This window comes from Marmota marmota, unplaced genomic scaffold, assembly GCF_001458135.2.
Source record: "Marmota marmota marmota unplaced genomic scaffold, marMar, whole genome shotgun sequence".
NCBI classification, from domain to species: domain Eukaryota; kingdom Metazoa; phylum Chordata; class Mammalia; order Rodentia; family Sciuridae; genus Marmota; species Marmota marmota.
In genome coordinates, this window is record NW_025999869.1 from 13,496,795 (window position 1) to 13,509,388 (window position 12,594).

Consider the following 12,594-nt stretch of genomic DNA (forward strand, 5'->3'; position numbering starts at 1 on the left):
AGCCGAGCCCGCCTTCCTCGCTGGCGACCGTAGCCCTCGTCCTGCGCCAAACTCCGCTCCTAATAACACCATCAGGCCCTGTCAGTTAGGAGCAGCGTGTTCTTTGCATGCATTCTCATAATTAAACCTCCCAACAGCCCTATAAGGTAGGTACTGTTCAACCCACTTGAGGAGTGGAAAGGTCCAAGCCTGTAAGTGACAAAGCCAAGATCCCAGGCGTCTGCCTCTGGAAACTGCGCAATCACCACATCCTGCCCCTGCTGTGGCTGTTGCTTTTAACTGTAAAATATGGTTACACCCTCTGCCTCCCCAACTCTGCTCCTACCATGGACTTGCACAGGCAGTGGCTGGATACCAGCTGAATTGTGTGTGGTTCAGGCTTACAACTCTACTTCAAGGTTTTCACGCCTGCAATACTTATATATATATATAACATCTTAGCATTTCCTAAATAGTTCTGTTACATGAATGTTCCCTTTTAGCCGATTATTTTTTGTGTTAAGTATGGTACTTTTATGGTGCCTAAATTTGCAAAAAAAAATTTTACTTTGTTATATCAGATTCATTCAGCATCTTAAGATAGCGCCCAAAAGATTTTCAGACCTATTTTGAAAATGATATCTTCCTTAAAATAATGTGGGTTTTTCTTTTTTATCTATTTTACTTTTTTAAAAATTTTTTTGTTACTTTTTATTACAGAAAACTTCCAACGTACATAAAAGTGGGAGTGGGAGTGGTATGATGTGTACACATCATCTGCTCAAGGCCAGTCTTACTTCTTTTTATCTCCACCCCCTTTATGTCTATATTTATGTGCTCAAGCACAGTATTTCAGAGGCAATCCCACATATCATTTCACTTGTTAATAATTCTGTATCTCTAACAAATGAAAGAATTTTTAACACAACCACAGTAACATCACATCTGTTTAAATTAATAATTCCTCATGATGATGGTTTTCTTAATGTTTACATTTTTTAGGGTATTGTTATTCCTAAATACCACAAAGGAGCAAGTGAAAATTGGGAGGTTCTAAAAGGCAAGAAAGCCACTTGGGCGGTAAGTTCATCTTTGAGGATCTTAAAAATTCTTGCTACCTATTTTCCCATTTGAGGAGAACAGAAAAGACTAAGTGAATTTTTCTAAAAACTCTTTTGTTCAAAACAGGTATATCTTAAATCAAAATGTGCTTGAGTAGCATGGTCAGGGTAGATAAGATGGACTCTTAACAGGTTCAGGAATGATTTCTAAGACTAAAATAAAACTTTTTCCTTATTCCCTCCACCTCTCCAAATATACATAGTAAATATACATTACAGATATACAGGAACTTGGGCATTTTCATGCTGATATCATCATTACTTGCAAGTATTTCTAAACACAAGTGGTCATATATATCATTACTTGATAAAATAAGGCCTTATGAACTTCAAAAGTTTTTTGAAGTTCAGGGTCAGTAGATTTCCCCCAATTCATAACAACCATATAACAGGTCAACCTATTAGTAACAGAAGTACATTTTACAGCCAATTAATCGTGGCATATCCACTAGAGAGCTACTATTTTAAGTAGTTGTTCTTATTGTGATGTTTTCTGTGGCCACAGTGAGCATTTCTATTAAATGTGTCCCCATTAAGTTATTTCAGCCACATTCTGGGACATAGAACTTTGAAAACTTCAGGGATCATTTATTTATTGTGGAGATAGAATTGTTTTCCAAGGTCTTTTGGAGCCTACCTACAGAGACCTTTGTTCATTTGCTAAAGAGTAGGAAATGGAAAAAGGCATGACTTCCTTTTTTAGGTTTCTCTACTTTCATAGGTGGTGGTTCTCAACTCAGACAACTTAAATGCCTATTAAAGCAGTTAGACTATTCACTTGGCAACCTAGAATATATGTGAGCCAGGGATTGTCTTGAAGGAAATGTTTTCTTCCTTCTAAACCTGCGTACTTGCTCCAGTGTGCATCAGGATCACCCAGACAACTTTATTTAATTTTCTTTTGTTCTTCTTGTGCAGGGGATCAGTTATTATTCTAATAATAATTAGGGACATGTATACTTTCAGAAGGATTCCCTGTGATTGATGGGTGGCTCTCATTACAATCACTGTTCTTTGTTATCTGCAGTGCTTATTTAGAATATAAATTCTAGACCCCTAATCTAGAGCTAGAGAATCAGTATCTCTAGGGTTAGGGTCTAGGAATATTCATTTTAGCCATGAACCAGATGATTTCTCCATTTACTACAATAGAGAACCACTGGCCTTCTACACCCTGTCTTTGGTTTAAGACAAATCTTAGGAATGCTGCTTATTTACACCCTGTTATTTTGACTGCTTCTACTGAAGGGGTAGCTATATGGAAAAGCACCATGAAATTCCTTGCAGTTAAAAGTGTCCTCACATGAGAGGGATTTTCCTAAAGTCTCATTAACTAGAATAGTTGTGTTTCTCCTGAGCATGTTTCTTTGCTTTTATATATGGATAATATGAATCAACGATGAATATTTTGTTACACTTCACTTAACATCAGGGAAGCCTATCTTCGTAGCCCACCTTTGTGTCGAGGTAGACTTCATCAGGCTTAAAAACCTATTTGAAATTCCTGCTTAAGTTGATGTCAAAGCTGCCCAAGGATCAAATAGTTTTACAAACTTGTTTAATCTGTAACTATTAAGAAACATTAGCCACCATGTCAAAATCTGCCCTTGCTTTGAACACTTGGTGAATTACTCCTTTTCTCTGTTCAGTGGTTCTTAACTGAAGGTGTGCAAACATCTTTGGGTCAGGATAGAAGGAGCAAGCATCCTCATGAGGTGCCTTTTCTAGGTGATAAAAAATTAACCCCACCTTTTTGTCATAAACCTCACTGAAAACAAATTAAGCCATAACCACAATTTGTCAGTAAAGAATTCCTCATAACTTGCCTAAGCCCAGATCTCCCTTGAGACTTGCTGTCAGGTCATTTATTCCAGGGCAGTTAACTCTGAGTTGCTGCCTTAAGTGGATTGTCCTGTTTTCAGGGCTTTCCTTCAGCTGACACATTATAGGATATTTCTTGACACGTACAGGATAGCATGTGATGCAGCTTTGTTTTCAGTTAACCACTGATGTTTTTTAATGTATGGGTTATATTTTACTCCTAAAGCAATTTTCTGTGGCATCTCTGGAATACTACCTGAGAATTCTTGTGTACCATGTCAAAGAAACGCAAGTGGGATGATGACTATGTCCGTTACTGGTTCACCTGTGCAACAGAGGCTGATGGAACTCAACGCCCACAGTGTGTGTTGTGTAACTCAGTGTTTTCAAATACTGACCTTAGGCCATCAAAACTGTCAGACCATTTTAACAGACAGCATGGTGGTATAGCTGGACATGATCTCAGTGCCCTGAAGCCTGTGCCAACACCATCTGATAAGAGAGAAACCTTGAAGGCACTCGGAGTTGCATCTCATGAGGATGCTTTATTACAAGCATCGTATCAGTTTGCATATTTATGTGCCAAAGAGAAGAATCCTCATACAATAGCTGAAAAATTGGTCAAACCTTGTGCACTGGAAATAGCCCAAATAGTTTTGGGACCAGATGCACAAAAGAAGCTTCAGCAAGTACCTTTATCAGATGATGTGATCCATTCTAGAATTGATGAAATGAGCCAGGATATCTTACAGCAAGTTCTAGAAGATATCAAAGCCAGTCCTCTTAAGGTGGGTATTCAGCTTGCTGAGACAACTGACATGGGTGACTGCAGTCAGCTAATGGCATTTGTACGATATATAAAAGAAAAAGAGATCATAGAAGAATTCCTGTTCTGTGAACCACTGCAGTTAACCATGAAAGGAAAAGATGTGTTCCGCCTCTTCAGGGGCTTCTTTCTGAAGCACAAAATAGCACTTGATGTATGTGGCTCTGTTTGTACTGATGGTGCCTCCTCTGTGCTAGGAGAAGGTTCAGAATTTGTTGCCTATGTGAAAAAAGAGGTACCTCATATTGTGGTCACACACTGTCTGTTAAACCCTCATGCACTTGTCACAAAGACGTTGCCTACAAAACTGAGGGATGCCCTGTTTACTGTGGTGAGGGTAGTAAATTTCATCAAAGGTCGGGCTCCAAACCATCGCCTGTTTCAAGCTTTCTTTGAAGAAATTGGCATAGAATATAGCGTCCTCCTTTTCCATACTGAAATGAGGTGGCTTTCCCGAGGCCAAATGCTTACTCATATCTTTGAAATGTATGAAGAAATAAATCAGTTTCTTCACTACCAAAGCAGTAATTTAATTGATGGGTTTGAAGATAAAGAGTTTAAAGTTCACCTGGCATACCTTGCAGACTTATTCAAACACCTAAATGAACTTAGTGCCTCTCTGCAAAGGACTGGGATGAACACAGTATCAGCTAGAGAAAAGTTATCTGCTTTGGTTAGAAAGTTTCCATTTTGGCAAAAAAGAATTGAGAAAAGAAACTTTACAAACTTTCCTTTCCTTGAAGAAATCACTGTTTCAGATAATGAAGGAGTATGCATTGCCCCGGACGTCTCGTGGCATCTCCAGGAGCTGAGCAGCTTCTTCCATGGATATTTTTCTGTTGGAGCTCTTGATGAGGCAAGTAAATGGATACTGGATCCATTTCTTTTTAATCTTGATTTTGTCGATGATGGTTATTTAATGAAAAATGATCTTGCCGAACTACGAGCTAGTGGCCAAATCCTCATGGAATTTGAGACGATGAAGCTTGAGGATTTCTGGTGTGCTCAATTCACGGTGTTTCCAAACCTGGCAAAGGCAGCTCTAGAAATCCTCATGCCATTTGCAACTACATACCTTTGTGAGATGGGCTTTTCATCACTTTTACATTTCAAAACAAAGTCTAGAAGTGGCTTTAGTGTGAGTGATGACATCCGTGTGGCTATTTCAAAAAAAGTTCCTCGTTTCTCAGACATCATCGAACAAAAGCTGCAGTTGCAGCAAAAGGCACTGTAAGCTTAACACTTTTTTAACGTGTAATTTTTAATATATTCTTAATAACTATTGTAAAATTAAGCTGTAATTGTTTTCCTTCCTTTTATATTTATGGTACACTGAATTCTGTGCTTTAAAAATTAGCTACTTCAGCTTTCAATAAGGCATGTGAAAATATGTTGTGGTTTTTGGTTTTTTGTTTCTGTGTGTATATAAGTGTGTTTTGAGAGGAACACAAACAGCAGAAAAGATTACCAGTACCTGGTTGATACGTAAGGATTTTTCCAATACTGAGTATCTATGTAACCTGTTGATACAATACATAAAAAGGACCCAAGCTCTAGAAAATCCAGCTAACTGATGGGCTAGGAATTGAGCCATGAGGAAAGAGAAGATCTCCTAGAAATTGACAACGCAGTGACAGCTAACTCCTGCCCTTTTAAATGCACTCTTTGGAGCTAGTCTCAATGCCCATTCCCCCAGCTCCAATGCTCTCATTACCAGGATATTAATAAATACCATAACATATTACTCACTTCATCTTTTAAATTACTGCAGCATTCCAGGTCATCAAAACTGCTGAAAAGGAAATTCCTGAGCCTTACCCTAGAGATTATCTTTTATTAGTCCTGCATAAGATCAAGGAGCCACATTCCTCTTTTTTGTTTGTTTGTTTGGTTGGTTTGTTTTTTGCAGTATTGAAGATCAGATGCAGGGCCAGTGCTCTACTGTAGAGCTATACTCTCAGCCCTGCATCATCCTTATTATTTCTGAGACAGGATCTCATTGAGTTGCCCAGGCTGGCCTTGAACTTGTGATACTCCTACCTCAGCCTCCAGAATACCTGGGGTCACAGGCGTGCACCACCACACCCAGCTGAGGATCCTCATTCTTCACTGGTTCTCCAGATGGTTCCCATGGATTTTTGGTCATCTGACTGCAGCTTATTTCCCTAGATCTATTTTTCCTTTCCCCTAATTCCTCAGTTACATTACATCTTTAACCTATATATTTTTTTCTAAGATTGCTTAAAATTTTTGAATAGGCCAAAGTATGGATTATAAATAAATTGACATAAAATCACTAACATAATTCAGGGTCACATCAAAAAATTTCCCCATGGGAATATAAGTTAGTATAATTTTTCTGAACAACGATTTGGCAAAATATATAATTTTAAATTTAAACATTTACATTTTCATTCTAAAACTATAAAAGCACTACGTGTCAAAGACCAGCGGAAAACTAATAGTAGAGAGCACTCTATGAAAAGCCACAGTCCCTTCCTGCCAATTACCTTATTTTTTTCTGCTTTAACTTCTTTGGTTCCACTTATCTCTAATATGTTTATACTAAGCACATATGGAAGTTTTTATTTATCAGCTTTAGAAGTTATATATTGACTTGAGATAACAGGTAAGGGTTGAATTTGTAAAACATCCATCTCCCTCTGGCTATTCATCCCAATTTTTTTATTATTGTACTACTTTTAGTTCCTTTAATAGTTGTGTACGGCAATTTGATTACAAATTTTTCCCTCTAGAATTTTATTGCATGGAAAGAATCAGAGATGTCCAAAAAGTTTTATTTATAAGATAGCTAGTCCCAACTTTTTTGTAATTGAAGGGGGGAAAAAAAAAAAGGAACACTAAAGGGGAGTGGACTTTGACTACCAAATTTAGATGCCACTTGAATACTGCAAATTAAAAAGTTTATATTTTCTACACAAAACTCAGTGTTATCATCATGTATAAAAATTCTTTTATCAGTATATTAATTAGCAGGCCTTCATTTAAAAACATAAATATAAAATATAGGTCTGTCTTTTTCCTATTATAGTCTAACATCAAAAGCAATGAGAAAAATTTCCAGAGCTAATATAGGAATAATCTAGATGCAAATAAATAAATAGAGTTTAATTTGTATGTGATTCTGAAGACAGGTGGGGGGTATGGAAAAAAGACTGTGCAAAGCCTGCAACTTCATAGTTCAGTAGCGGGATCCGGGTAACACGGCCTTTGGCAGCCATCTTCCATCAAGTCTACTAGACTCTCTCTCAGATTAATTAAGTTATTGTTGCTCCAAAACAAAAACCCAAAGGGAAGTTTTAAGGAAACGGTTTTAAAGGGGCTTTTAGGTCATTTTCAAATTCTTTTAACAGTTTATTTTCCCCTGACCAAATGAAAGAGACGATGTTGGCTAAAATGAAGAAGAAACTTAGATTAAAGCATATATTGGCACATATAAGTCATATATGATCATTTATTTGTTTCCAAGGAAGAGGCCTGGGTTTACTTGTTTTTATTGTGTAATTAAAGTTATGGATAATTTTCAAAAGGGAGTTCTGATAGAATAGAGATGCAATCTTTATGACCAGCAGATGTCACTCTCCCTGCAGGTTTGGTTGAAAGCCGACTTACCTTCATAACAGATTTTGCCAAAATTCTGATTTTAAACATCTCTAGAGGAGATATTAGTGACTCAAATTAAAAGTGTCCAACCTGAGCCTCTGCTGGCTTGGAATTAGAAGACAGAACTCTGGTAGAACCAGGAAGCTCCAGACTGTAAGAAATCACTGGGAAATGCAGTGGAAAAAAAAAAAAAAGGAGATATAAATGGCTTTTCTCTTAAAACTGGTGTGAATGTGGATTTTCGACATTTTGGCTGCTTTTTTAAGCCACTAAAATCTGCTTAATGTGGGTGAGTGGGTCAGCATTTCAGACATAATCCATTGGGAATCAAAACCAAATAGACATATGCTTTTAAAGCATAAACTTTATGGTACTTGAATTATATTTTAATTTAAATGTAGGCTCTGTTTATAGTATAGAGTCTTTTTAGCACTGAGTTATATTAAATATTGTAAACTTGGCTTTAATATCTGCAGGATTTGGAAATCTAGAGAGGGCTTTTGTTAGAAGGAAATGATAAACGAAATTGTGATTGCTCCATAAGTCAACTTGACGCCACTTCCAAAAACCTCCCAATATTCCAAACCTTAATACCACCCACCCCCACCTGCAAAAATATGCCTAGTTTTTCTGTTTGAAAACCTAAAAGTCCAATTTTAGGTTTTCAAAGTCCAGCTTAATTAAAAGGGCAGTATAAAACTACTATTTAATACATTGTACTTTGTACTTTATCTTCTGAAAATAAAGAGAGACCTAAGGTTATTTTCCTTCTGTTTTACAAATTTTCCACAAATCTTTCTTAATTCATAAATGAATTTAAGTCCTGGCTTGCTCACTTGGCATCTAAAAAAGCCCTAGTTCTCAGCCTGTAGGAATTGAGAAGTCTAGCTGCTGATCATCTCATTTTGACCTGTTCAATGTTTGTTTATTCTTTCACTGGCTTCTTTTAGTAATAGCACCCTACTTTTTCTAAAGAACTAGCTTCCCCCATTGTCAGTCCATATGGCCCCATCTTGACTCAAGTCAGCTCTAATACTTTTGCTGAAGTTAATGGGGAAGATGCTACATATGCTAACTTACCAGGAGGTGCCTGGATCTTCCAGTGGTCAATTTTGCTACAGCATACAGAGAGGCTACCAAATGGAGCCAACAGAAAAGAGGAAAAAGTTTCTTCGTGCCATTGCTCCAAGTACTAAATACAGACATACTTTTTTTCCTGTTTTTCAGTTAAAAGAGGTAACAAATTCCATTTTTTGCTTGAGCCTGTTTGCTTCCTATTATATACAGCAGGAGATCTGCCTCATGTACTTGGTTTCCAATGTTTTTATGAATGAGTAATGGGAAAGTTTAGACTCAATTAATTTTATTACATGATTTTGGACAATACTTGCCAGTTCTGGGCCTCCATGTTCTTCTCTATAAGATGAATAGTTACATAGGTTTTTCCCTATAGTATCTTTCTTTTTTTTTTTTCCCACAAAGGTCATATTTTGGAATTTTTGTGGCACTGACATCAGCCCAAATAACTTTTCCTGTATTCAAACAGAAAACTAGGCATATTTTTGCAGGTGGGGGTGGGTAGTTTGGGATATTGAAAGGTTTTTAGAAGTGGCATCAAGTTGACTTATGGAGCAATCACATTTTCATTTATCATTTCCTCCTAACAAAAGCCCTATGTAGATTTTCAAAACTTTACCTCCAGGGTTTTATTATTAACGATTTAAATATACCAAAAAGTTGGGAAAGTAATACAATGAACACTCATGCCTATTTTCTAGATTCAAAAATTGTCAATATTTTGCTTAGCACAGTGGTACACACTTATAATCCCCACTACTTGGGAAGCCAAAGCAGGAATAATGCAAATTCAAGTCCAGCTTGGACAACTTAGTAAGACCCTGTCTCAAAACCAAAAATGAAAGGGCTGGGGTAGTAACTCAGTGGTAAAGTACCCCTGGCTTCAATCCCCAGTACTGGGGGAAAAAATTGTTAACATATACCACCACTATCTACTATAGGAACTATGTATCAAATAGAGCCCAGTCAGCAAATAAGCCATACTATTTTTTAAACAAAATCTGGAAAAAAAAAATCAGAATAGAGAACTGGGAAGGCAAATAGTGGATACCAAGTTGTCACAGAGACAGGAAGTCAGGAACACAGCCAACATCCCAAGAGCTGGGAGTGAGTGTCAAGGCCAGGGAGTCAGAGATTTAGAGGTGCCATTCTACTGGATATGAGCTTGGAAGAAAGGGCTCAAGCCAAGGCACATAGGCCGCCTCCAGACATTGAAAAAGGCAAGAGCACAGACATTCACATGAACTTCTAGAGCAGCCAGCCCTGCAGACACGTTGACTTCAGCCCATAAGACTGGTTTTGGACTTTTGACATCAGAATTATAAGATAATAAATATATGTTGTTCTAAGCTACTAATTTTGTGGTAAAATGTTAACCACAGCAATAGGAAACTAAAACAGGTCCATAGGGACATTCTGTCTTGGATCAGGAATACCTCAGAACCAAGAAGCCCCAAATAGAATCTCAGCTGGTATTTTTTATACTTTGCTGCTCACATAGGCATATTCTTGCCACATAACCAGCCCCAACAACCAAGTTTTGGGGATTCTTGGAGGAGAGAAAACGAATAGGTAAAGATCTCCAGGTATGACTATTCCATCTGACTATTACAATAAATAATGTTGACAAATTGGTACTAACCACCTTGAACCCCTCATACACACGACTGCAAAGCAAGATGATTAATCAGGACATAGTATGCTTTCACCAGGAGTTCATGCTGTACAAACAGCTCAGGCCAATTTCAGGTTCATAAACAAGCCCAACATGATCAGTGGCAGTCACAAGTTTCCAAATTCAGTAGAAACGCTGAATTCTCCTGATGAAAGCATTCCTCCCTTGGGAAGCAGCACTTACAGCTATAGCAATGAGAAGCAAAGATTCTGTTACAGTTACTAGATGCTGTGGTAAGATAAGCCACTCCCACTTTCACCCCTGGGTCCCTGGACCTTCTGGCCTTGGGCTGGGAATGGATCCATATTTGTCGCTTACCAATTCAAAGCACATGCTGTATCCTGTAAGATAGAATGTCATCATTTAGATTATTTTCTCTCAGTTGCAAAGTAGCTGAGTCTTAAGTAGATCATTTCACCATTCTTGTGGCCCAGCTGTTTCTGGGTAATAAAGTATATGACAAAACCAATAAATATTTATAGAAATCAATGTAGTGCCACAAACATATGGAATGAATATTTGTGTCCCCCACCCCAGATTCATATGTTGAAATTCTAACCCCCAACCAATGTGATAGTATTTGGAGATGGCACCTTTGGGAGGTAATTAGGGTTACAGTTACATGAGGTCATAGGGTGGGACTTTGGTCCAATGGGATTAATGTCCTTATAAGAAGATTCCCTGGATAGTTTGCCCTGCCATGCTCAGTACATACACAAAGAGGTTTGACCAAGATGGTGATATGAGAGCCACCTACAAGCCAAGAGAAAAGCCTTAGAATGAAATCTATCTTGCCCAGTACCTTGATCTTAGACTTTCCATTCTCCAAACTCTAAGGAATAAATTGTGCCACTTGGTCTAAGGCATTTTGTTATGGCAGCCAGACTAATACACCTTCCTTTGCTAATTTGGATAAGAAGCAATGTGGTACAGGATACTCATAATAGTTAATGAGGCTCACAGAAGTATCAAAGGCAAAGCCAAATCCACAATGTATATATTTTCCAGTGAGAGTAACTAGTTGCCCCTTCTTGGTAGAAAATGTCAGTGTAATCAACCTGCCACCAGCTGCCCATATCAGTCATGGTGAGAAGAAGCTGATGTGTAAGTCTCTGTTTGCCAACCTGGCCACCCTTGTACATGGGCCCACTGCTTGGTCATTAGAATAGCCAGGGAAAGAGGCTAACTGATATCCACCAAGTGCCTCATTTTGTCCTGGTTACTGAAAGCCCCCTCCACAGTGGATGGCTCTCTGAGTTAGCTTAGGCTCAGTGTCACCATCAGGAAGTCCACAAATCCTCAGCTGTCACAGGAGGCCGATATATGCCAGGAATAGGCATACCTTAGTATTCCTGCCATGCTCAGTATTTTCTGGGAGTAGCCCTGGGAAGCATGTGTCAGAGAGGCAGTGATGAATTTCCAAGTATAGCAGCTGGGCCCATGGTTAATACATTCCCTGTAGTTGTATGTCTGCAAAATGCACTCTCATGGCCACACAGTGCTTTGGTGAGCACTTACCTGGAGCACAATCATCTTTAACTTTCTGTTTATTCTGAAAGATTCATTTACTTACTTCTTTTCCAGACCTTCTTGTCACTTGACTTCTAAATCTGTTCCTTCCAAGTCCCTGATCATTGGATAAACTATTAGTAATTGCCCTTGGCTACTGCAGTTTAGATCTGTACTTCTGGATATTGCTCAGATCAGATGGAGTAGACAACCAAATGTACCACTCAGAATTCTCCCTAAGAACATTTCCCTTCATTAGAATTCTTCAGTGACATATCCAACTAGAGTTGTAATATTGCATCAGTTTTTGCAGCAACTAGCTAGTACTATCATATTGATCAGAATAAACTGTAAACCAGGTCTAAATTTCTTCTTCCTGGTCAGCTGGTCATAAGAAACTACCTACCCCCCTGCAGCCAAAGTTATGGATTAGGGAGCAGGGGGTGGGAGCCTTATAGCAGGAGGAGGTGTCAAAGGAGTCAAGCTACCTAATCAGGCATCTTGCTGTGCCTTCCAAATCTGCCTAATCCCTGTCTCTTTTATCTTTTCCACTTGCTGAGGTATTGCTGCTGTGCATAGTCCTATGGCTTATTGGATCAAATAGCACTCAGACCCAGGTTGACTGTTAACAGGACTTGTAGCAAACGAGGAGCTATTTCTCAAGAGAAGATTAGTTGTTACTTAGAGAAGAGGTCATGGATTTCCTCCCAAACCCTAGAGGTCTATGCTTCAGTTCCTCTATTGGCTTTGGTAAAAGGCTCCATACAGAATTCCATTCAAGTGTAGTTGGGTCTGCTGGGTCTTAAACCCCGGGTGGCAGAATAGCTAACACCATAGGCTGGACTCACTCAGAGCCTTTTGGGCTCTGATCTCTGCTTAAGACTGGCAGTCTATAGGTTACTTGGTAAATGGGTCAATGAAACATCACTCCAAAAGAGAAAAAGGACTATGAAACATTGCCT

General features: G+C 38.5%; 1 protein-coding gene across 2 annotated transcripts in view; it reads left to right on the forward strand.

The window, feature by feature from the left end:
* The window catches only part of Zbed8 (zinc finger BED-type containing 8), a 7,505-nt gene extending 305 nt beyond the window's left edge, over positions 1-7,200 (forward strand). Inside the window, exons 1-3 of one of the 2 annotated variants that reach the window (XM_015492655.2) lie at positions 1-146; positions 982-1,059; positions 3,148-7,200. The exon at positions 1-146 is cut by the window's left edge and continues 304 nt beyond it. In XM_015492655.2, the coding sequence (XP_015348141.1) occupies positions 3,197-4,981 (1,785 nt within the window). In that variant the 5' untranslated portion in view covers positions 1-146; positions 982-1,059; positions 3,148-3,196 and the 3' untranslated portion in view covers positions 4,982-7,200. The remainder of the gene's footprint in view (positions 147-981; positions 1,060-3,147) is intronic. The other variant, XM_048816088.1, reaches the window with a different exon arrangement.
* The last annotated feature ends 5,394 nt before the right edge of the window (positions 7,201-12,594 follow it).